The following is a 26,813-nucleotide window of genomic DNA, read 5'->3' as shown; positions in this document are numbered from 1 at the left end:
AAAATTGTTTACAAATAAATAAATTTAAATATTTTTTAAAAGAAAAGTTGTTCTTAAAAACTGGAGAGATAAATGTAGAGTTAGATTCTGAGAACAGTTCTGAATTCAAGAAGGAGAGTTCAATGTCCAAACTAAATAGATGATCATTTTTTAATGGAGAAACCATTTTGATATCCCATTTTTAAAAAAGAAATCAACAAATCAAGGGGAATTATTATATAAAAATTCTTTGTGTTTCTTCTTTACAAATATCTACTATAAACAGACACAAATCTTGCAAAATATCATTAATCATAATCATGTAATATATTAACAAAACAAAACCAACCAACCAACCCTTGGTTTTCTTTACGGTCAAAGTATTGCTTTATCCATCTCTTGTTTTAAGAAGGCCATTGTTGTTTACTTATCTTTTTGTGGACTTCTTGAGAGAAATAACAGTGAACTTCTGACGTCAGGATATATTCTCTACCCAGCTGCCCAGTTGCTATTTACATTTTCAGCTCTTGGCAAGACAAGGTGGTTCATATTTCTTCTTCTCCACATAGGGGGATGAGTAATGGAATGGATTCACCTCTGATATTTGCAGTTCAAGCCTGTCAGCTGCACCCACTTTACTCAATCCTTTAAACATAATTTTGCTCTTTAGAATCACTAGAAAGGCTAAGACTGAAGTGTTGCAATAACGATAACTGATGTCAAGGCTAGCCAGGGTCTGTGAACTGCTTTCCAAGTATGACCAGTCATACCTATGAAGTGAATCAACCTTTCTGGGGTACTAATGCAACCCTAATAAATAACCCTGGATTTCTGTAGCTCTGTAATATTTGATAAGTATTATTATCCCTGTTTTATAGATTAAGATACTGAAACTCAAAGAGATTAAATAGATGGTCAATCTCTTTCCTGCCTAGTATAAGTTTGGGTGGGAGAGACACAATGATGTACAGGAAGAGATCTTGCTCTTGACTCCTTCATTCTAATACAAGCTCCTTGAGAGCAGGACTGTTTTTGTGTTCTTTTTGTATTTCTAGCATTAATACAATAAGAGATCTTGCCCTGTCCCCACTCTCACACCAACATGTAGCCTGGAAATATGGGCTTCTGTTCTTTGCCTCTAAATTTGTTCTTCTTTGCTTTAAGTGAAGGAGGTTGGAAGTAGAAGTGACTTTGAGCTCAAAAAGACCAAGGGAGCAGTCCATCAGAACATCTGGGAGTAGTTTCCCTTTGCAGAAATTACTATTGACTAGGTTTTTGTTTTGTTTTGTTTTTAAGGCTAAGTGACTTGCCCAGGGTGACAAAGTAAGTAATTAAGGCAGGATTTGAACTCTAAGCTAATGCTTTTTTTTTTCCATTTTACTACACTATCTTCCTAGCAGACTATAATGTAAGTTTCTTATAAACTTATTCCAGTGTCTTGCATTTAAAGATCTTCACCACCTTCCTACCTTTCCCTTTTTCTTACATATTATTCCTCTTCATAAACTCTATGATCCAGTCACACAGTCATTGTTGTTATTCCTTAAAAATGATACTCCATTTCCCATCTCAATGCCTTTGCACTAACTATTCCCATGCCTAGAATGCTCTCCCTCCCAACCTCTAACTTAGTCTTTGGCTTTCTTTATGAGTCAACTCTATCACTACCTCCTCCCAGAGTCATTTCTGAGTCTCCATAGTGGCTAGTACCATCACCTCCAAGATTACCTTCCATCTATTTTAGTATTTTTCATGTCTGTACTAATTTATACTTGTCTCCTTCATTCTAATACAAGCTCCTTGAGAGCGGGACTGTTTTTGTGTTCTTTTTGTATTTCTAGCATTAACACAGAGCCTGTTACATAGCAAGCACTTAATAAAATGTTGGTTGATTTTGATTGCACCAAGCAGATGTAGAATAAATACTTATTGAATTTCATCAAGGGCAAAGAGTGTTTCACTTTTTGCTTTTGTATCAATACTACCTACCCCAGTGCCTTGAAAATAAAAAGTACTTTACACATGTGTGTTGAATTTGTTGGATTGAATTAAGTGATGCTCTGATATCTTCTTTTGTGAGATAAAAATGCAGAAAATCATCTGTGAATATCATAGAATTATATAAAAGTACCTTATACTAGATATGACTGCATGGGAAAAGAGGGAGACATCTTTTCCAAATGTATTTGTATATTAAAATGAACTAGATAATCAAAGTTCATAAATTTTAGAGCTGGAAGGAAACTTAGAAGCAAGGGTATGCTGGAACGAGCTTGTAAGAACCAATTATTACTTTTTCATTGTGAGCATTAATACCTCCGAAATCTGAAAACATTCAATTAAGAGTTTAATTTTTTTCCTGATCATCTAGATGTATGAAAGTGATGGAGGAAATGTTAATCTTCCAGATTAAATTAGATTTATGTTGCTCCAAGTCTCCTTGATATTCAATCAATCCTCTTCTCTAGCTCATTTTTCAGGTAACTGAGGCAAATAGGCTTAAATTACTTGTCCAGAATTACACAATCATCAAATAATGGAGGCCAGATTTGAACTAAGGTCTTCCTGTCTTCGTGCCTAACACCCTCTTCACTGTACCACCCCACTACCCTAAAAAACAGCAGATCTGGGCTTTGAACCAAACTCTTCTGATGCAAAATCTAGTACTCTTTCCACTATACCCTTGTACCTTCCACATGTAAAGTCCATCTATAGATTACAATTTTGGCTGCTGTTATCACAGGCTGTCTTCTTTAGGCTCAAAATTAGTTTATAGTCTTTACCTAAATATTCAGTACTACTTTCTGAATCTTCAGTCTCCAAGTCAGCCTTTCTGGCAATTGTGGCTGTCCAGCAGATTTCTTTCAGCCATCTGAGAGTTTGACATCTTACAGCAACCATCCTTTATCTTTGAAAGGACTTTACATTAACTATAATTATATATGTTATATATATATGGATATATATGTGTGTATTACACGTTATATCAATAATTGTATATGTTATATGGCTATGTTAACTTTGTTAACATATATGTTAATTATAATATTAACTATAATTCTCAAAACATCACACTAGAATAAGTGATATCTTTTATTCCAATCCAACAAGCTCTTAATAAGTACCTCTTATGGGCAAAATACTATACTAAGCCTTTAAAGTCATAAAGAAATTTGGTTCCTCTTTAAGAATTAAGAACTGTAATAAAATAGATGTTCTTTAAATTTTCTTATTTAATTTTTTACATGTCAATACAATTTTTAATATTTATTTTCTGATATTTTGTAAACTATTTGTTTCCCCTCCCTTTTACCTCCTCCCCCTCCCCAAGAAGATAAGCAATATGATATAGGTTGTACATATATTATCATACAATACTTATTCCCATGTTCATCAAGTTATGACACAAGACCTATATTACTTACACTAGAGAAAAATTCATGAAGGAAAAAAAGTGGCATATTTCAATCTGCGTTTGGACTGTCTGCTCTTTCTGGGTGGTAGATATTCTTTTTCATCATGAGTTCCTTGGAGGTTTCCTGAATCCTTGTCTTATTGTTAATAGTTAAGCTATTCACAGTAGATCATCATACATTATTATTGTTATTGTGTACAAAGTTCTCCTGGTTCTGTTCACTTCACTTTGTATCATTTCATATAAGTCTTTCCAGGGTTGTGGTTTTTTTGGGGGGTAATCATCATAGTTGTCATTTCTTATGGCACAGTAGTATTCCATTACAACCATATACCAGAACTTGTTCAGCCATTCCCTGGATGCTAGATATCCTTTCAGTTTCCAGTTCTTTGACATCACAAAAAGAACTGCTATCAATATTTTTGTACAGATTCTTTTCTCCTATCTTTAATCTCTTTGGGATACAGACCAAGTAGTGGCATTGCTGGGTCAAAGGGTATAGGCAATATTATGAACTTTTGAGCATGGTTCCAGATTGCTTACCAGGATGGTTGTATCAGTTCACAGCTCCACCAACAGTATATTAGTGTCCCAATTTTTCCACATCTCCTCCAATGTTTACATTTTCTTTTTCTTTTTTGTCATGTTAGCCAGTCTAGTGGGTATGATATTAGAGCAGGGGTTTTTAACCCAGAGTCTGTAAATGAATTTATTAAAATATATATGTCATTTTAATGTAATTGACTCACTTTTTAATCCTATTTTATGTGTTTTAAATCTTTGTAATTTGTTTCTCCCACTGCCTCCTCAATTAAACAAAAAAAAATTTTAATGAAAAAAATCTTTATTACAAACATGAAACAAAACAAATCCCTACACTGATCATGTCTGAAAATATGTCTTTCTATATTTCAAATTCATCATCTTTGTCAGGAATTGCTTCAATTAAACCTACTATTGCAATTGAATTTTTTTTAAAGGGAAAACTGAGGCAGCAAGATAACATTTATTAGCAGGGGCATGCTACTTGTCAGGAAATGGGTCAGTGGCTTGCTTCCATTCATGTCAAAGACCTCAAGCTAAAAGATAGTTGCCCTTTTATAGATCTTGAGGAGTACAAAACAAAGAACAGAACAGAGTAGATGACATCATGGGATTGAGTACAAAATGATTGGTTACAAAGCTGAGGTGCAGGGAACAGCATGATTGGTTAGAAATTTGGTAATGGGGGCTAGCAACAACTTCTCTTCTTCTCTCATGAGACTAAGTACCTATGGTTGGAGTACAGGTACAAGCTAATAGCCCAGATTTTTGGATAGCAAGCCAGACATCTTTGAAGGATAGGACAGTATTGTAAAGATATCAGGCCCAAACACCCTTTCTTTTTCATGTAGTCCCCAAGGTTAGCAAAATTCCTTGAGACAAGAATAGATTAGGATTAGCAAGAGAAATGGATTGTAAATTTAACCCACTATAGACAAGCTGAATTCTGAACTAAGTTCAGAGACAAAGAACCATGACTTAAGCAGTTACAGGACAAAATCAATTACCTATTAAATAGGATCAATAAATAAATAATACAAGATCAATCTTAATCTCAGTATGTTTCATATTCATTCTTTGGGATCCTCCGTTTATCATTCATCAGAATTCTAAAGACTTTCAAAATTGTTTCTTTCTACAATGTTATTGTCATAGTATAAATTGTTCTCTTTGTTCTGCTCACTTCACTCTCTACCGGTTCACAGAGATCTTTCCCATTTTCTCTGAAACTGTCCATTTTATGATTTTTAATGGGATGATAATATTCCATTATATTTATATATTTTGTGTGTAATACATATATTTACATACCATATCCACATACATTCATGTTCCATCATTCACTTAGCCATTCTCCAATAAGACAGCTCCTTAGTTTCCAATTTTTAGCTGCTATGAAAAGAACTTATAAATATTTTTGTATACATCAGTCCTTTTCTATTTTCTTTGATGTCTTTAAGGGTAAATACCTGGTAGTGGTGTCAGTGGTTTTTTGGTAAAGCTCCAAATTATTTTCCAGAATGGTTGGACCAATTCATAGATCCACTTAAAATGTATCATTGTGACTATTTTTCCAGCAGCCTCTCCCAATATGTCATTTTCCTTTTTTTGTCATCTTTGTCCAGTCTGATAGGTGTGAAGGGGAACCTCAAAGTTCCTTTAATTTGCATTTCTTTGTCAGTGGTTTATGGCTAACAGAAACTTTTTCCTTCTGTAATTTCTAACGGTCACAAAAAGTCAGTTAAACATCTTAGAATCTTCAGAAAGTCAGTTAGAACTTAAAGCTATAAATAGAGGTGAAGTTCCAACTGACGGGGCTTTTGCCTTCTGGCTTTTGCTGTGGGTGGAGGCTTTTGCTTTGGCTTAGCCTGTTAGTTGGGGCCTTTTGGCTTGGTTTTGCTTCGGCCTTGGCCTATGCTTATCTTGTCTTGGGGAAATTTAAATCTATCTCATTTCTCTGGACCTCTCCCTGATCTCTCCATCTACATTCCCTCCCCTTCCCCTGAATTTCCTTTGGGCCCTGGGTGGAAGGAAGGGCTTGGTGATTAGACATTGTGGGTTTAGTTTCTATAGACAAGTAGAGTATCCTCAAATAAGTTACCCCTAATTTTAGTGATTCAATAAAGACTTTACTTAAAAGGCTGTCGAATCTCCCAACTGGGAGAGTCAGGCTCTCTCAGTCTAAACCTCTCCGCGACCCATCCCCCACCATCATCCCTCCCTAGCAGCAGTTAGAAATCCTAAACCCCTCTCCCTTCTGACTGACCCTGGTATTAATAAATCCCCTTGTTACTTATTCAAGCCTCTGGTGAATCATTGTATCGAAAATTGAGGGAAGGGCTAAAGAGGGAAGGAATCATTTTCTTTTTATTTCTTGAGAGAACTGGGGGCATCCATCTTGGCAGGAAGTACCTACCCAAGGACTTCCTCCAGCCATCAGTTTGACTGGCAGGGAGGGGCCCTCTTGACTCCTCCCTCAAGAGACTTTAGAAACTAACAAGAGAAACCCTCCCGCCAAAAACCTAAACATTTCTTACTTGGCCCTAGTTTCCTCCCTGTATTCTCTGTCTCAAGCCTCTGGGAATAAACCTGTTTGAGCTGCCCTCTCCTACATACCCCATTTCCTTTATCTCCTACATACCTTCCCTTACTTTCATTCCTCCTCCAAATCACCTTATAATCATCTAATATCCCCTTTTATCCTTCCCCACACCCAAACTGAGTTCTCAGATTACCTTACTCTTTATAACAAAAGCTTGGTTATTTTCCTTTAAAAACTTCCTGTTCATTTCCTTTGACCTTTTATCTGTTGTGAAATAGCTCTTACTCTTATAAATTTAAATGATTTCCTTAATTATTTTGCATATAAGAACTTTATCCAAGAAACTTGTTGGAAAATTTTCCCCCAGTTACTTATTTCCTTCTAATTTTAACCACTACATTTGTTTGTGCAAATCCTTTTAAATAGTCTATATAGGGGGCAGCTGGGGAGCTCAGTGGATTGAGAGTCAAGCCTAGAGACGGGAGGTCCTAGGTTCAAATATGACCTCAGACACTTCCCAGCTGTGTGACTCTGGGCAAGTCACTTGACCCCCATTGCCTACCCTTACCACTCTTCTGCCTTGGAGCCAATAGACAGTATTGACTCCAAGATGGAAGGTAAGGGTTTAAAAAAAAATAGTCTATATAGTCTATTTTAGGGGGCAGCTGGGTAGTTCAGTGAATTGAGAGCCAGGCCTAGAGACAGGAGGTCCTAGGTTCAAATATGACCTCAGACACTTCTCAGCTGTGTGACCCTGGGCAAGTTACTTAACCACCATTGCCTAGCCCTTACCATTCTTCTGCCTTGGTTCCAAGAGGAAGTTAAGGGTTTAAATTTTTTTTAATTGTTTTTAATAGTCTATTTTAACTTGTGATCCTTTCTATTGCTTGTGCAGACATGAATTCATCCCTTTTCTACAGACCTAAAAGGTAATTTCTTTCTTGCTCCTCTAATTTGTAATGTTACCTTTTATAGGTGGGTCACATTTCCATTTGGAACCCATCTTCTTTTGGGGAAGTATTGGGGTGTGATCTAAAATTTCATTTCTTATAGACTGCTAACCAGTTTTCTCAGTGGTTTCTGGCAAATACTAAGTTTAAAAAGATTATTCAGAAAATGGAACCAAGGCCTTCACTAGAAATGTCCAGGATACCAAAAAGGTTAATAACTATTACCCAAAGGATGGTTTCAGAGAAGCCAGGTGCAAAGTGAAGTGAGCAGAAACAAAACAGCACTCAGTAGGAGTAATATCATAAAGATCAATTATGGAAGATAGTTATTTTGCTCAATACATTGATTCAAGACAATTCTAAAAGCTTCTTAATGAAAAGTGCTATCTGCCTCCAGATAGGGAAAAGGATAAGAGGAGGAAAAGACAAACCACTTCTGTTATCTTTGGCAAAAAACTCCAAATGGTGTCATGAAGAGTTGGATATGACTCAACAATATATATAAATCCATAGCATATTGCTTACTTCTCAAGAGGTCCAGGAGGGCAAGAAGGAATGAAAAGGATTTGGAACTCAAAGTTTTAAGAAATATTTAAACATTTTTAATGTAATTCAGAGATATTTAACAAGATAAATAGGAATGTGCGCTTGTGAGTGTAGTGCGTGTAACATACATATATATCTATTTATAGTAAAACAAACAAAACCCTTTCTAAAGACCTTAGATTTGGCATCAATGCCTGTCCTTGTTCAGAGAGAGTGGGACAACTTTTTATTTCTCTCTTGAAATTAATATAATATAATATAATATAATATAATATAATATAATATAATATAATATAATATAATATAATATAATATAATATAATATAATATAATATAATATAAATACCTCTTGAGGTATTGAGAGAAAAGGCACCAAGAGACTGAAAATGAAAGAAACGTTCTTAGGAGTTCAAGGACTACAGGGTAGAATCGTGGAGCGATGGCAAGGACTACACTTCCCAGGGACTAGTAGAGCCGCGCCAAGGGGCGGAAGGAAGGGTGGGGCCATTTCCGGAAAAGCGGTCCCTCCCTCCCCGGAAGCGCTCTGTAGTGTCCGGCTCGGCGAATCCCGCAGTGACAGGTTAGCGATGCCGCCGTTGGCCGCGGACGAACTGGGAACATGAGAGGTGCAACGGAGCCTACTCGGGCGCGGCCCCCTTACGTGTCCCCACGGCGGGGCCCGGAGCCGTCTCAGTGATTGGCCGCAAACGGCGGCGGCGACAACAACGAAAGCAGCCTAGGTAGTCCAAGCTCCCGGTCGCTCCCTCTCAGGCCCGGGGCGGGGGAGGCGCCGCCTTGGAACTGGGGGAGGGGACGCCCCTCCATTCTCCCCCCCCCCGCCCCCCTCCGTGCGTGTGCGCGTGAGGGACTCGGGAGGGCGCGCGCCCCCGCCCTGCAGCCCCAGGCTAGCCCCGAGGCCCACGTGCAGGGTGTCGGGGTGTCATCTCCCCTGGAGGTAGCCCCGGCGACATGTGGAGCAGCAGGAGCTCCTTCACCAGCCTCATCATCGGGGTGTTCGTGGTGTACGTGGTGCACACCTGTTGGGTGATGTACGGGATCGTTTACACTAAGCCGTGCGGCGGGGACAGCAACTGCATCCAACCCTACCTGGCTCGGAGGCCCAAGCTGCAGGTGAGTGCTCCTCCCCTGACCCTCCCAAATGTGTGCACGTAATACTCCATGCTTAGCTCTTCAGGGAGTGTTGTGTTATGTATGTGTGTACATATACGTAATACATATATACATATATAGCGTAGGTAATACACAAGCACTTAAAACAGTTATTATATATGTGTATGCACACAACAGAAAACTATGGATTCGTTGCATATATGCACATAGAACATGTATTTTGTGTTTGTATATATCCATAATCGTATGTAACAGCTATAATGTGTATGTGCACACAGGGCAGACAGAACCTGCATGTGTACTATAGTTGTCATGTGCATGTAATGTGTTTGCACACAATCACATCTAATTGATATTATGCAAACATAACAGAAAGAACATGGGTGTGTTGTGTGACTATATCAACATAGCATGTATACGTTGTGTGTATATATTTAACAGGTACAGCACGTTGGCACTATTGCATATGAACACACAACCTGTGTGTTTACACATGTGTGCCACTACAACTTGTGTGCACATATAAAACATCATGTGTATCTATACCTATGTATCATCCATACATGCACTCATGTGAAACTGACCTCCCAGTTAGAGGATGTCTACTGCCCTTCCCCCTAAGTTCACGTATGTTTTGTCATTTCTCTGTGATCAGGCAAAGTGAGGGCTCCAGTTATGAGAATGATCTGAAAGCTGCTCCTTTCTAGATCTGAAAATAACTTCCTACACCTCCTTCTTTGTTTGAGAAGAGAAATTTCTACTTTGGGAGTTTGTTCTTTATTTCTTCAAATAAATGAGATTTACTGTGTCTATAGGAGGGCAAAGATCTTTGATAAACTTTCCTCCATTCTCAAGTACTTTTTATTAGTAGCTTTTGTAAATTTGCAGATACAAATATGTTATCAGATTATCCCCAGGTGTTATGTACATTTTGTCTCTTTGTATTTATAACATAGTTTATAATGTCTTAACTTCAAACTTTTTGCCAGTCCCTTTAGTTGGTAAAAGTATTATAAAAGGTACAAGTACTGTGTTTGAAATGGTAGAACTTTGTTGGTAGAAATTTGTACATTTTCTAACAAGGTTCCTTTATGTACTAATTTTCCTTTATCATTGCTTGCCAGCTGAGTGTGTATACCACCACAAGGTCAAATCTTGGTGCTGAGAATAATATAGATCTAGTTTTGAATGTGGAAGATTTCGATATTGAGACTAAATTTGAACGGTAAGATATTAGTGTTATAAGTTTTTAAATGAAACTTTGATGGTTTTTCTTATTGAAGTACATTGTTTAAAAGCTAAGATCATAAATGTAGCATTCTATTCTGTCTTATAAATAAACAAAACCTTGATTTTATCAGGTTTAAAAAACAAAATAATCCTAAATTCTGAAGTCAGTATCGGAGCAACATTCCAGAGTGCATTATGTCTAGTTAGAATTGAACTTTAGAATCAGCCACATTCCAACCTATAAGTTCAATAATCAGAGTGTAGTGAAAAAACATATAAAAGATTGTTTCTAGATCTGAAAATAACTAATTTGGCAGAAATGAATGACAGTGTTTACATGTGTGAGTATGTTTATATTGTTATAGTGCATGTAGATAGTGATATTTTGTATTTTTTTGGCTTAGTTTTTTTTTTTGCTATGTAAAAGTAACTTCTTGAAATTTAAAAAATAGGTTGAATATGTAGACTAAATAAAAGTCCATATATGTGAAGTTAAATTATTCTTTAAATTAATTCTATCTCAAGTCGTCAAATTTTTAAAGGCAAAAGATACTTTTAGGATTCTTATTTATTCATAGTCCTTAAATGGAAAACATCACTGGCAACTAGGGTGAGAAAGTGACCGTTTGTGTTGTGATAAAATTCTAATCAATTTTTTTTTTTAGTTTGGAATTTTGATTTCTTGGTGTTAAGAACCCCCAAGTGAGAAAACTTCCCCCTACCCATTCAAATTAGCAACTGACAATCTTCCAGAGTTAGGGGGACCATTGTAAGGTTACGACTCATCCTATCTTACACAGTGTCAGTTGCAGGAATGTTTGCTTTTGTCACAAGAACTCAAATTCTGAAGATAGAACCCTAAATTTTTTTTTCAGTGTACTATTGTTAAGTGCATGTTTTTTTACTTGTAGAATGATTCTATCAAAAAAGTTCCTGAGTAGCATTTGAGCAATTTATGAGACAAATACTAATAATTCATTGTTTCTTTGAAGCTTGTAGCAAAGTCCTAGACACTGAGGATTTAATTTTTTTATAGTAGTAATGAGGTATTTTTCATTGTGCCTCTCACTAGAATAAAAATTATTTGGAGATAAAAAATGCTTAGTGTTGAAAGTCATTAAAATGTTTAGATTTTTTTAAAGTCATAAAAATGTATGCATGTAGAAATTTAACAGTTCACTGCATTGAAATAATAAAACAAAATTGTATAGTTCCTTTAAAAAACTTTTAGAGAACAATGATTTAATCAGCCTCCAATTTAAACTTGACTGATTCAAAGATAAAATGGCCTGCCACAGAGATAAATATTTTTCTTTTGTTTCTAATAAACTGCTGTCACTTATAAACAAAGGTGAAGCTACAAATGCATTATATTGGTACATAAAAGTTTTCCACTTCTATTGAAGAGAAAGTAGATCTAGAAAATGCTTTTAAAACTAAGGTTTGTGTTTCCTTAAGACTTTCATTCCTTTAAAATTTTGACCTCTGTGAAACATCACTTACTATTTGAATTACTTAAATTACTTGATTTTAGAGTTTGAAGATCTAATTAGCTCTGTGATCATGCATACATTACTTCCTCCCATGTAGTGGAAAGAACTATGAACTTGGGGGCAAGGTATGAATTTGAATCCAGCCTCTGTCATCACTTATATAACCTTGGACAGATTGCTTTAACCTATTTAGATCCGTTTCCTCATTTCTACAGTGAGCTGGTTGGACTAGATGGCCCTCCAATGTCCCAGATCTATATTTGTGGTTCTTTATCAGTACTTTTATAACTTCATTTTATAAAATGTTGTTAGTTATAGGTGCAGTAAGTACATCATAGAATTATAATTGGGAAATAAAAAATTTAAGTAAAAAATATAAGTTGTTATTGTTATGAAAATAGTTATGAAACTACTGCTTTTAGTGAAGTTATATGCAGATGTCTTTTTAGGTAATTCTAAACTATAATTAGTTGATTTGAAACTGCTGTTATTATTCATGGACATAGTTAAGTATTCTCCATGATTGAAAACTAAATCGTACTATGCTAGTGATTTTTATCTATATTTTTATTTTAGGACAGTCAATGTATCTGTGCCAAAGAAAACAAGAAATAATGGCACATTGTATGCTTACATATTTCTTCATCATGCTGGGATCTTGCCTTGGCATGATGGTAAGCAGGTGCATATGGTCAGTCCTCTCACTACATACATGGTTCCCAAACCAGAAGAAATCAATCTTCTCACAGGAGAATCCGCTACCCAGGTAAGCTTAGTAGTTAGTTTACTAATCAGAATGAAATCTATTCTGTTATATTAATCTTGGTGGTTTAGAGTTGTGGCAAGTCTTTTAAGGATCATGTAGATTTTAATTATAAAAATCATGCTGTGATTTTGCAAATAAAGTTAATGTTTTTAATTTAGTCATATGTTATGAAATTATAGCATAACGTAGCAGATAAGTCACCAGACTTAGAGTTTGAAATTTCTAGAATTCAGGCCTTTGTCAATCACTTACTAGCTGTGTGAACTGCTCAAGTCCTTTAGCCTCTCTGAGTCTCGGTTTTCTCAGCTACAAAAAGAAGATGATAGTGATAATACTTCATTCAGTTGTTGAGGGGTTCAAATGAGGTTTTATATATAAAGCATTTTGCACATACTGAACTACTACATAAGCAAATAAACCCCTTTTTAAAAAAAATTTAGCAAGGTTCATGACATATTTGATGATAGGAAATACCAAAAAAATTTGAGAAATAACTTTTTACATAGTTTGCCCAAGCTACTTTCCAAATCCATGGCACCTCCAGATTTCATGAAATTATTTTTAAAGAAACCTCTGTAGTCTACTTTTCATGTTAGAAATGATTTTGAAATATTAATTGTGTACTTTTCAAAAGAGGTTCATTCTTACTCCCACAGCTAATAACTTTACAATTTAATAGGACAGTAGAGCTAAAAGGGTATGGTCCTTTGTTTGCTGTTAATGTTATATACAATTTTTTTTAAACCCTTACCTTCTGTCTTGGAGCCAATACTATGTATTGGCTCCAAGGCAGAAGAGTGGTAAGGGTGGGCAATGGGGGTCAAGTGACTTGCCCAGGGTCACACAGCTGGGAAGTGTCTGAGGCCAAATTTGAACCTAGGACCTCCCATCTCTAGGCCTGGTTCTCAATCCACTGAGCTACCCAGCTGCCCCCTGCAATTGTTAAGATTTTCTATAGACTTAAAAAGGAATGAAAGAGGGGCATCTGGGTAGCTCAGTGGATTGAGAGCCAGGCCTAGAGACAGGAGGTCCTAGGTTCAAATCCGGCCTCAGACACTTCCCAGCTGTGTGACCCTGGGCAAGTCACTTGACCCCCATTGCCCACCCTTAGCACTCTTCCACCTAGGAGCCAATTCACAGAAGTTAAGGGTTTAAAAAATTTTTTCTCAAAAAAAAAAAAGGAATGAAAGTAAAGAAAAAATAAGATGAGCTTTAGAACAAAATCACTTGCTTAGGGCATTTTAGATCAGTGACCTGTACAGAATGTTCTAAATAAAGTCAGTCAGGTGATGAACCGATTAAGAAAAATAAACTGACCAGTTACTTCTATTTTACTTGATCTGTGATCTCATCAGTATAGAAGTTTTTTCTTCCAGTGTAGAAAGCAAAACCGTGAACTTTTTCATCATAAAGAATTCTTGTCCTTTTTCTCCCATAACCCTCCATAAAGGATATATCTAATGACCAATGTCCTAATTTTTCATGGATGCCAGTGTCATACTTGAACTCTTGCTCACCTTGCTCAGCTCAACTCTTCCTGTCTTGATTAGCCTACCTTCCTTTCTGGCCATATATGTCTTTGGTGATATAATAGGATCCTAAATTTGGAGCTGGAGAAAATCTTGGAAGATATAATTCAGTCCCCTCATTTTACAGTTTAGGAGACTGAGCCCCAAAGTCACACAGGTAGGAAGTAGCAAAGAAAAATTTTGGCCTCTGATTCCAAAGATTCTCACATGAAAATCATTGAGGTCCCTTCTTTTAGAAGGTAAATAAAATAATACAGGAAACTAATATATCTGTCTTGCATTTACATTTTGTTTTACATTTTTTTAATCTTTTCTCTTTTAGTCTTAAAACTATCTTCAGTATTTCTTTTCCAGTTCCTTTTCTGGTTTGTATTTGATCAAGATTTATTGTCAATAACTACCCTCTTCCTTCTAAATAATGTCCACATTTGGTTTTGGAAGGATCTTCTTTTTTGTTTAGTTGCTGATTTGTTAAAGCAATAAACTACCAGTGCTTTCACTGTCTTTTATGCATCTCAGAGAACTTAAGAAGAATGACTCGGAGGCCTTTCTGAAAGCAGTCAAGACTAACCTGTAGTAATTCAAAACTAGAAAGGTTAACTGTGCACAAAGCATGACATCCTTACAACTTCCTTTTCATCTGAGAAGCAGGAAATGAGAGAAAATACATTAGGATCCAAGGCAAGTTAGGTGGTAATGGGCTAGAATGGAATGTTCAGACTGAGCAATTGGCAGGTAGTATGAACTTGTTATCAAAATTTAACAGTCTCATATACAGCTATTTCTTTTTGCCAGTGTATAAGAATATAGACATTCACATAATGATTTTCCATTAATTCAGCAATTAAATTTATTAAGTATCTGCCAATCACTTGTTCAGGGAGAGATTCTTACACTCAGAGAACAAGGAGGCTGCCAAGTAGAGTAGCAGAGCAGAGTCCTATCCTGGGAGCCAATTTGTGTCCTGCCTCATCACTTAGTAACTTACCTGTGTGACCCCGGACAAATAACTTAACCTTTCTCAACTCCTTGAAAATGGGGACAAGTAATAGCATCTATCTTACAGAATTGTTAAGATCAATATATAATAACATGTTAATATATTATTATAAATAATAATAATGCATTTTATGAATGTCAGTTAGCAATAATAGGGATAAAAGCAAAAATTCATTAGTACAAGTGTTAAACTGGAACCAGCATAGGTGAGATTTCAACAGGCAAGAATAGCAAAGGGGACAACAAGAATGAAGGCGGGAAGGCCAAAAAGTCTTGGTTGTGCATATTGATTTTGATTAATACATGGTTCTTTTTATTTACAAGCAAATTGAAGCAGAAAAGAAACCAACAAATGCCCTAGATGAGCCAGTTTCTCACTGGAGATCAAGGTTAACACTCAATGTGATGGTGGATGACTTTGTCTTTGATGGGTCCTCTCTCCCTGCTGATGTTCATAGATACATGAAGATGTAAGTGATGATTCCAGTTAGTAAATTAATATTAATAGTGTGTTTACCTCCAGATTCTCCAGAGTAATAGAGACTTCCACTGACATGAGAATAATTCAGAATGCTGGGGATCATAAAATTATTTGGAATTCATAGCTTCAAGTAATTGAAGTGAATTTGCATTCTTTAAGCTGGTTTAAACTGGCATTGGAGGGAATGAGTTAGATAAAAGTGTTTTGAATTACTAGCTAGAATGAAAAATGGTTACAATTCTTGAGTGGTTGAGCTTATTGTTAAACATTCTGAAGACTGCTATCTAGATCTTTATCAGGTTTCTTCCTACTGTATTCCTTTTGAATATTTCTCTTATTAGCATAGTTACTATGATAGGGAAAGGGAAACAAACTCCATTTGCTTAGGTTTGCTATATGACAAAGAAGTTATTGTGAAGAAGAATGTTTGCATTATTTGTTAGAGTATGAGTTTCTTTTTTTCTGTGCTTTCTCAAATCATTACTGTAGTGAGACTACTATTTCTACTTTTAATATTTAGCAAATTATCTTCTCTTTTCCTGTCTTAAGATTGCCCACTTTTGTCCTTTTAATAGCTGAGTAGTTATAAAAGCTGACACTAGATGGAATTGCTTTTTATATTTAGCTGTAACAGACTCAGGAAGTTTAAGAAAATGCATTTATCTTGAGAAGTTGTATGATAGTGTGTCTGAATTTATGTTAATTTAGACATATTTCAAGTTAGACCAATAAGAGTTCTCCAAACTCATTTTCTAAAGGCAGGAATAGTCATGCCCTAGAATATGACTTAATAGTTTATTGCATAGAGTCAGATTGTCAAGCTATATTTTTTCTTAGATAAATTAATATTCCCAAATTCACAATAAAATCTTTAAAAAAATTTTTTTTTATCTCACAGGGTTCAATTAGGAAAAACAGTACATTATTTGCCCATACTATTTATTGATCAACTTAGCAACCGAGTAAAAGATCTAATGGTAAGTTTATTCACTATTTTATTTTCTCTTTCACTAAAATGAATTTCACTATCTTATAGAATTCACTATTTTAAAGATAATTTGTAAAGCACTACAATGTTAAATATTTTAATAATGATTCATTCTTTTATTATTTAAGACATAATTAGTAATTCAAAGGTTTTCTTTCTAAGAAAAGGAGCATGCTAGCTGACCCTTTCAGACTATGTAGATATTATTTAGAATACTAGAAGAGGCAGCTTAGCAACTGATGCTGAGCAAGAAGAAAACATGTTATACATATACCAATGTATAGATATGCATCTGTACACATATCTGCGTTAACATAATTTCTTGTGGCTATAACAGAAATTAGATAATCCAAAGAGATGTCTTGGGGTATTCTTTCTTTGTGTGGGCCCAGTAAACTAATGTAGTAATGCAAAAACAGGCTTAATAGGAATAGAAACCATAACCTATAATTATTGTGATTTCTTTCTAGGCTTTATAATAATAGTAATAATATTGAATATAAAAGAATAACATCAGAATGACAGCTTGTCCAATGATAACTTCTGTTTGAACCCCGTAAAAAAAAAAGATGAGAATGGGATAATAATAAAGAAAAAACTCTGGGACCCTGAAACACTGACCAGTTGGGCTTTAGCAGTACCACTGATTGATGTTGCACCCCAACCAATACAAATATATGAAATATTGAAATATACCAAGCAGCATAGGATTGCAGTTAGACTCTATTGGAACCATTGAAATAATCATTTTGTCTAAGAGGACGGTAGAGAGAATGGTGCTCCTTTGTGTCCTGGTATAAGAATGTCAAATATATCAGGAACAAATTAAAAGTACCAATATTCTACATGTTGAAAAGGCAAGTAGTCCTGGCCACTAAAACAAATAAACCAAAATTAGAAATTGATCTTATCAGTTCTGGACAGGAGCTTCATATTTCTTTTTTGTCAATGACATCCTCAGTTCCAGCTTGCACAGCACCATATTGCCATCAAAAATTACAGAAGGATTAATCTTAACGAGCCTAGATTAATGTGTATTTTGCATTGAAATAGTCAAATCTTCAACATATCACCACAACTTGCAAAAATTTAGTATCTACCAGATACCTAGAAAAATAAGCCTTTTAAAAACAGATTTCAAATCTTCATCCTACAAATGCAAACCCCAAATGTCCTTGAGAATTAAATAAACCATAAGGAACTGGAACATAATTATAAACAGAATTATGGCCCACGTCCACCTGGATATGATTATAATTTATAAAAATTTAAAGACATTTTTAATAGAGTTGCCATATCAAATACTTAAAATATCCAAACTACATAGAATGAAAAGTTTTCAAATTGAAAATAGTTATTCATTATCATGTTATTCCATAGGATGGTATTAATGTAATGATTCCTAATAACCAGTTTCTATATTTAATCAAAATACTTATTAAATGACTAATTTGTGCAAAGCACTATATTAAGTCATTTGAAAGATATAAAGGCATTGGTCAGACTCTCAAGGAGTTTTCACTATATTCAAGAAGATCAAGCATACATATATAATTTAACAAGACAGAAAATAAATATATAGTATGAATAGTAGGTTTTTTGAAAATTCAGAGGTAGGACAAGAGGACCAATTCATAGTACAATGATTGTAGAGCTTCATGGAAGAGGTGGGATTTAATCTGTACCTTGAAAAATGAGTACAATTTGGGTAAGGTAAGAAAAGAAAGCATTCCAGTCAGGTAGGGGGTTAAGGAAAGTAGTCCAGACATGGAATAAAGACCAGAATTGCCATGCCAACAAAATGATCAATAGACATTGTTTTGATTACTTAAAAAAACTTCAGCACTTTATACAACATTTTTTTTGAATCTTGATTTATTTGTTGGGGGGGCACATGCAGGTAATAAATCGTTCAACAACTGAACTACCTCTGACTGTGTCATATGACAAGATATCATTAGGAAAGCTCCGTTTTTGGATTCACATGCAAGATGCAGTATATTCCCTACAGCAGTTTGGTATGTTATGATATATGTGATCATGATTTTATGTTTTGAGACTACCATGTTGTTGTTTTTTTAATTTTACTGACCATGGTACTACAGCTAAAATCCTAATTGTATTAGTCTTTGGCAAGCAATTCCTAATATTTTAAATTATTTTTCAAAAAATATTTGGCTAATAATTGAGCATTATCATTTATTTGTTGACTCTACTAGGTATATAGGGTTTTTGTGTATCCAGAAGCTTATTTTTTTTCCAGCAGAAATTATTCAACTATTTTTCTTCTTTCAACTACTTATTAGAAATTATTTCATTTTAATCATTGTAATCAATTATTTGTCTCCACAATAACTCTTTGAAAGTGTACTATTTGTAAACTTATTATTTTCTTAAACAAGAAATGTAAAAATAACCAAAATGCTTGTAACTATTGCTTATAACTACTGTAACAAATATTTATAACTATTCCCAATTGGACTTCCATTTTTGATAGATTAATAAAATCTATGGAGTATCATAAACTAAAAACTTATAATGCTGGTTTTGTGTTGTTTTTCTACAGGATTCTCAGAAAAGGATGCAGATGAAGTAAAAGGAATTTTTGTAGATACCAACTTGTATTTCTTAGCTTTGACTTTCTTTGTAGCAGCATTTCATGTAAGTGAATTCTTGATACTTTGCTATTTGTTCTGTCATTTGATAAAGAATGATAAATTTTTCAGTAATAGAACTTAAATATGAGTGTTAAATTAAGAATTTTTCCTTTATAACATTTCCTTCTAAGGCCTGTATGCCAGTGTCCACAGAACTACTGAGCTTTAATAAGAACAAAATTCAATTATCTTTTCTGTAGCAATCCTTGACTTAGAACTGCTCAACTTAAATAATTCGTTTGTGTCATATTTTACTCAACTGCAGCTAATTATACTACTTCTATTACTTGTGGTAGTTACAACAGATAGTAACAAACCAGTGAATGTTAATGAGTTCTGCACCCTAATGTTCTCTGTGTGAGGTTTCCTTTGACTTCCATTCATAGTTCAGTCCCTGTTAGTTCCAGCCAGCACAGACAGATCTCCTTTTTGTGTCTAGAAAATAGCAAGACTGATTTTATTGTACATGTAAATTGACTCTGAAGGCATTTTAAAAAAAAATTCATAAATGTTTTGAGCAATAACAGAAACATTGGATAATAAGGCAATCACCAAGAATTTATTAAATGCCTATGTGCCAAACATTATGTTATGGCCTTGGGGATACAAAAATAAAAATGAAATTATTTCTGTCCTCACATGGCTTATATCCTATTATGTATGGCCTCCTAAAGTGACACTGTCTCATTTCACCTTATTATTCCAAGTACCTAACCATACACTTAAACCAATATTAAGTGCAGCATGAAAGGAACTGTACTGTGTTCTTGCATGTGATAGCAAAATAATGAATGGTGATTTGAATGTAGTCACCATATCCATGTATTTCATTCCTCTAACTCAGTATTTACAGACAGAAGATTGATGTGTGCATTGTAATTGACATTTCTTTGTGAGGCTGGTCAAGTTATTTGGACTCTCAACCTCAATTCCTCATTTATGGAATGTGGTGGTTGGAGTATATAATATCTAAGGTCCCACCCAACTCCAAAATCCTGGGAGTGCTTGAAAAGGAGGCCATAAATAGAGATGGTGTAGCTAATAGAGATTACTTCCAACCCTCTGATTTTGGCTTCAACCTAATCAGTTTATCAACAAGTATTTATTAAGCACCTACTAGTTGCTAGGCATTGGGGTACCGGTAAAAAGAACAAAGCAGTTTCTTTTGTGAGGTAACTTACTTTCTGATGAAGACATCTACTAGCCCGCACTCCTCCCTCACGCACACACAAACTTTATGTTGTATATACATAAACAGTATAAATATAAATATAAATATAAAGTTAATAAAAATGTATGCACAAAAAAGTTAAGAACCAATAGTTTGATTCCCAGCAGTTGTGGGAATCAGGAAAGGCTTAATGCAAAAGTGATGCTTAGCTGTGTCTTAAAGAGAGAGAGAGAAAGACTCTGCAGTGGAGATAAAGGAATACATTTCAGGCTTATGGGATGGCCTGTACTGTGAGTCCACAGTAACCAATCAAAGTTCTTTTTGTCAGCCTGGTGTTTAAGGAAAATTACTTTGTGATCTAAAACTAAAGCATAGGAAAAGCATAAAGCAAACCAATTTGCATATTAAATTAAAAACTGTATTGTTGATACCATTCCTCAAATGTTTATCAAATGACTTAACCTGCCATCCTTTTGGGATCACAGATCACAGATCTAGAGCTGGAAATGGCCTTAAAGGCCATCTAGTTCAGTCTCTAAAACAGATGAGGAAAATTAGACCCCAGAAAAGTCAAAAGAATTTTCCCAAAGTCACACAGGGAGTAGTAGCCATTAGAGAAGAGATTCTAGCCCAGGTCCTTTGACTCTAGAGCCAGAGTTTATGTTCTGTTCCATCACACTGTTTTCATATGTAATCATTTTACCATGTCAACATCCCTGCTTGAATTCTCCTTGTCTCTACTCTCTCCTCTTTCTAAACTGTTCTTTGTTTTGCCAACAAAGGAATATTTATGAAACCCTTCTTTTATCATGCTCATCCTCATCTCTACCTCTACAATTAAAATTCAACCCTTTTATTCTAACACTGAAAGACATCTACAGTTTGACTGCATTCTAGCTATTGTTTACCATTTCAATTTTGTTACTTTCCAACACAGATATATCTCCTCAGTGTCACTTAGACATGCTATGCTCTTCAATTGTTTTCTCTCGTGATTTTGTTGTTATAATATTTCTGATATTTTCTGACACCCTAATCTTTTTCCTATCCCTCAAGGCCTGGCTGAAATCCCATCTCCAAAAAAATCTTTCCTAATTAATGCCGCCTATATTGAACTCTCCTAACTGTGAATACCCAAGCATTTACTGTCTACTGCTATATTTTGCACTTAATCTTAAAATGGCTGTTGATTTTTTTAAATTTCTCCATATGACTTAGTTAATAGATTTTATTTCAACTTGTACATGTATTTTTAAATTTAAGTTTATATCATGTCTTGCTATTTTCAGCTTCTTTTTGACTTTCTGGCTTTTAAAAATGATATCAGCTTCTGGAAGAAAAAGAAGAATATGATTGGAATGTCTACTAAAGCAGGTAATTATACATTATATTGATGGTGGATGGTAGTAGGATGTGTTTTTTAACATCCCTTTCCTACTATATCATTTAGAATAATGATAAATTATCTGTCAACCTTGAACAAAGAACAGAATGACACCATTTCTCATATGTTCATGTTGGTGAGCAAAATGTTAATTAGGAAGTGTCTTATGAGAGACCTTAGATGACAGCCTTTTCAGCCAATGTAATTACTTCCCAGTTTTATGATCACTAGGAATATAAATCATTTCCATCTATCAGATCACTGCCCAACCAAAGCCAATATTTTCTTCTTCTATAAGATCTACATAAATTTCCCTTTAGGAGAATTTCTAGCCTAGAAAGCAGGTATCCCCAGTTGATTACCTCAAAATTTTACTGTGTAAACTTATGTTTCCAAAACTAGTGAACCTTATTAATACATAAAAATTAATTTATATAATTTCTATAGACTGTACAGGCTGGGAATATAGGGCTAGGGGGGCATAGATAGAGAAAATTTAACATACTCAACAAACATTTACAACAAATATAAAATTCAACATTTCATCCAGACCACAATGACATTCTAGCCTGTCCTTCCAAAACCAATCTGCCATAAGATTTATGAAGAACTGGGCCCAAGGGAATCCTGGGTACTAGATAACCTTTTAGAATTGGGGAAGCCTAGATTGTATAGGTTCTAGGGAAGATGTTCTTGGATCTTTTTGTCTCAGGACTTCTCCAAATGATAGGAAGTTTGGACTACACATTAGGAAGGACTTCATTTATCTTGGAACTGGGAGATACTAAAGTTAAGATGTACTAGAGTAATGGCATGGAAAATCTTTAAGAGCTACTCAAAGCCTAGAAAGTCTGGGTGCGATCAATGTTATGTGAATACAGAGAGGAAGAAAGAGCGAGTAGCCTAGGTATAGGGGGCAGGCCCCACAGGAAGTTTACTAGAAGGACCTTTACCTGCATGGAAATATCAGATATCTTCAGGTCAACCCTATCCTCCTCTATCTTCTCAAGAGGATGGAAAATGCCACCAAATAGTGTTGGATCTAGCCATCAGCCTTTTCCATTTATTTTATTTTATTTTTTAACATTCTTTTTTTAAATTCCATATTCTTTACTTCCTTTGCACCCTTTATCCCTCACTTCCCACTCCTCCCTGAGACAGTAAGTAATTTGATGTAGATTTTACATGTACAATCATGTAAAACATTTTTCCATATTAGTCATTTTGCTTTCCAGGATGTTCTGTCACATCTGCTACTTTGTGGATGCAAAGCCCAGAGAACAGAAGATTAGATGGTCCAGGAAAATAGTTTAATGGGGTCCCTGAAACAGAATTTGGGCATTATTGCAGGAGGCTGCTATATTTTAAAATTTCTGATGCTCTGTGTCCTCTTGCTAATTTAATTTTATTTGAGATTTCCCCCCCCCCCAAAAAACTACTAGTAGTAGTGATCTGCTTATTTTATGAAAATATAACTAGATTTTAAACATCTTAGATCTTTCTAGTCCCAACATCCACCTTAGTAAATGTTGAATTAATAATTAATGTAGAGTTAAATTATGCAATCTGTGCTTCCTAGAAAACACTGAAAAAGAGTATTTTTGTAAATTTATCCCTTTGTAATATTTAATAGATTTACATAAAAGCTTAGAACAATTAAATTCTAAAATATTTGCCAGTATTTTGGATTAACTGCAATGCTCCACTATATGCTGTTGTGGAGAGGATGCTAGATTCTTAGTCAGGAAGACTTGGATTCAAATTTCACCACAGAAAAACTATCACATTGGGCAAGTCTCTTTTTACTTCTCTGGGACCCAGTTTCCTCTTCTGTAAAATGAGAGATTTAGACTAAGCATAACATCTAAGATTCCTTCAATTCTAAACCTATGGCTCTTCAATCCAGTTGGGTCACTGTAGATTTTGATCATTATTTTCAAAACTTAGTTTGATTATCTACAAAAGACTGGAAAATCACTTCCCTAATTACATTGCTTTCTAAAGACAGAAATAATTTTCTTTTGTCATTAAAAAAATTGTGTTTATGTCTTAACTTTTAAATCTTATTTCTGAAACTCGTGAAGTTTTAATTAAGTGACATTTGGGGAAAGGATGTAAATTTAACATCATAGAATCTTTAGAACATAGTGCTCGTTTACCTTTCCAGTCATCATATTGTATGGAAACTTTCTCAATACTTGAAGATTAGCAACTCATCTTTAATTGATAGTCTTAAATAATTACCTGGGGCACTGAGTGTGTGTCTATGTCTCTCAGGAGTTGAAATCAAACTTAGGTTATACTGATTCCTGGCCCTCTATTCACTACTTTTAATTTCTGCAGCAGTATTGTAGAGAAGGCTGTGAACTCTTGAGTTAGAAAAGGCAGGTCCAAATCATACCTGACATACTCTTGAATAAGAAATAAAATAATCAAAATTTATTTCTAAATTGCAAAGAAAAACTTCTATGAAAATACCATATATGCATATGTTATTTTTAGCATGAGTCATCTTTGTTCTCTTTTCATAGGCATAGTGCATTTTACTTTAAAACATTTTGCTTTATACATATGCTAAATTTCTATGCTATTTTTCCTAATAATTTTATGAGAAAATAAATCACTCTTGAATTTTCCTAGATTTTTTCCCCTATCTTTCTTTCCCTTCCCATCATCAGTGTGTAAATATGAAAGGTTCAGTCTTCCCTAAAAATGAGTTGTGATTTGATTTCAAGGATAAAATAAGCAATCCATGGTCCTGGAAATAAAAATGCAAAATATGAGATTTAGCAATGAAATTACTCTGTAATCTTCACCATTCTTATAGAAAATTAATGTGTGGTTATTTCTACAGTGCTCTGGCGATGCTTCAGTACTGTGGTGATATTTCTTTTCCTTTTGGATGAGCAGACAAGTTTATTGGTGCTGATCCCAGCAGGCATTGGAGCAGTTATTGAAGTGAGTTTCTCTCAACAGCTGTTAGAGGACAGTTTCTAGATCATTTTATTTGTGAGATTAAATTGTTCTAATTTATTTTTATTGTGTGCATGAAAGCATTTAGTAAATGTTTTTGTGAACTTTATAAAACTTTTAATACACTGTTTTTCAGCCATGAATGATTATGTAGAAATTGGGTATATAGTAACAGTTTTTCCAACACCTTGATGAAAAATAGATAGTAGTCTTGAAATTTTTACTGTTGAATTAATCTGGAGGTTTCTGAAGTATCTCTGTGTAGTCTATGGGCATATAAATATAATTACCAGCCAATCAACATATACTTATAGTTGACTCCTGTTAACCAAGCATTGTATTTAGACTTCATATAAAAGAAGTATAATATTGATCTGAATATAAAGCCCCTTACAAAATGAAATCTCTGAAAGAAGAAAAACAAATATTACTGGAAAATTAAAGAATAGGATCTAGAACCAGCTCTATGTATATAATCTTATTCATAAACAGGAAACAGAACTCAAGTTGTCATGTCTGGACAATGAACTGAGCAGCCCAACATGTGATATAAAAAATTTTGTTGAAATGCAATGGGGAAACACAGTTGAATTAGGAGTAAGAAAGAGAAATAAGACTTTGAGAGTCTGGCTAAAGAGTAAGAATTTTAATGCCATAGGCACATAGGGAATCATCATAAATTATTTAGCAAGAACCAGTATTATAAAAGGAGTGTTTTGACAAGGTTATTAGTCCAGTAGTAGTATAGGTAGAGTTATAAGGAACAGACTAGAGTTAGGCTATTTTGAAGACAATTATAATAATTGGAGGTGAGGAAGGTCTTTTTGAGAACAGAGGCAATGGGGATAGAGAGTAAGGGGGTGAATCTAAGTGAAAGTTGCATAAAAAAAATAAAAGGACCTCTTATCTAATTTGATAGAAAGGATGACAGAGAGGAGTGAAAGACAGCTCCAAGGTCACTAACTTATATAAAAGTCTAGTATGAATTTTCCTAGGATGAAGAGTTAGGGTATCTCTCCGTGCTTTATAAACATTAAAGTACTACAAATCTGAGTTGTTACTTTTAAATACATAAATTTTTAGTGAGAACTTGGAGAAATATATGGATTTAGAAAGGCTATGATCAGAATAAGTGGCAAATCCAGAACTCAGTTTGAACTGGTAATAGAAATAGAGATGTCAAACTTGAATTGTTAGTAGCAGGTCCATTCAGAAATAGGGAATTGGCATATAAGAGAGGTTAAATCTTAAGACAGATATTTAGGAATCATCAGCAAAGAAGGGAGACTATTGAAGTAATAAGAAAAAATGAGCTATTAAAGAGAGTGTCTACAGAAAGAAAGAAAAGAAGAGGCTTGAGAAGAGATAGCTGTAGTTAGGAGGTGAGAAAAAAAAGAGTAAATAGTTTAGGAAATGAAATCAGAAAAGTATAACCACATGGAGACCAAGGGAAGATAGTCTTGAGGTGAGGTGGGGTGGGGTATTGCCTTTTAGCAGTGCCAAATGCCATAAAGACTATATGTTGATATCTGTTTCTTTAAATGTTACTTAATATTGGTATTATTTTTGTTCTTGTTGGTATCAGAAATTAAATATTGACATTTTCCCTCAGCTCTGGAAAGTGAAAAAGGCATTGAAAATGACCGTTCAGTGGAAAGGCCTGAGACCTATATTCCAGGTAAAGTTGAATATTTTGATGAAATACATGCAGCAGAACATTTTTATGTGCTGTATCTATATTATTGAGTGTGAGTGTGTGTGTGTGTGTGTGTGTGTGTGTGTGTGTGTGTGTGTGTGTGTGTGTACACAGCCTTGAAAATGAACCATTTACATCTGTAGAGCAAGTGATAATTTATTCAGTTCTTACTGGGTAATGAGTATTGATTTATTTTACTTCTCCATGACCTTTAATGAAGGAGGAGGAATAAGGGGGGTTTGAGAGGTTGGTTTATTTCTTTTTTTTTTTTTTTAAACCCTTAGCTTCCATCTTGGAGTCAATATTATGTATTGGCTCCAAGGCAGAAGAGTGGTAAGGG

The 26,813-nt window shown here is 34.8% G+C and overlaps 1 protein-coding gene across 1 annotated transcript in view; it reads left to right on the top strand.

Annotated features, from left to right (window-relative positions):
• Positions 1-8,944: 8,944 nt before the first annotated feature.
• CLPTM1L (CLPTM1 like) overlaps positions 8,945-26,813 on the top strand; it is a 31,620-nt gene continuing 13,751 nt past the window's right edge. Inside the window, exons 1-10 of the mRNA XM_044657863.1 lie at positions 8,945-9,106; positions 10,231-10,331; positions 12,406-12,595; positions 15,448-15,593; positions 16,503-16,581; positions 18,493-18,610; positions 19,159-19,253; positions 21,710-21,794; positions 24,659-24,762; positions 26,390-26,455. Of these exons, the coding sequence (XP_044513798.1) occupies positions 8,945-9,106; positions 10,231-10,331; positions 12,406-12,595; positions 15,448-15,593; positions 16,503-16,581; positions 18,493-18,610; positions 19,159-19,253; positions 21,710-21,794; positions 24,659-24,762; positions 26,390-26,455 (1,146 nt within the window). The remainder of the gene's footprint in view (positions 9,107-10,230; positions 10,332-12,405; positions 12,596-15,447; positions 15,594-16,502; positions 16,582-18,492; positions 18,611-19,158; positions 19,254-21,709; positions 21,795-24,658; positions 24,763-26,389; positions 26,456-26,813) is intronic.

The sequence above is a fragment of the Gracilinanus agilis genome, chromosome 1, assembly GCF_016433145.1.
Source record: "Gracilinanus agilis isolate LMUSP501 chromosome 1, AgileGrace, whole genome shotgun sequence".
NCBI lineage: Eukaryota > Metazoa > Chordata > Mammalia > Didelphimorphia > Didelphidae > Gracilinanus > Gracilinanus agilis.
Note: the sequence above shows the minus strand (reverse complement) of the source record. Positions and strands in the feature narration are given on the sequence as shown.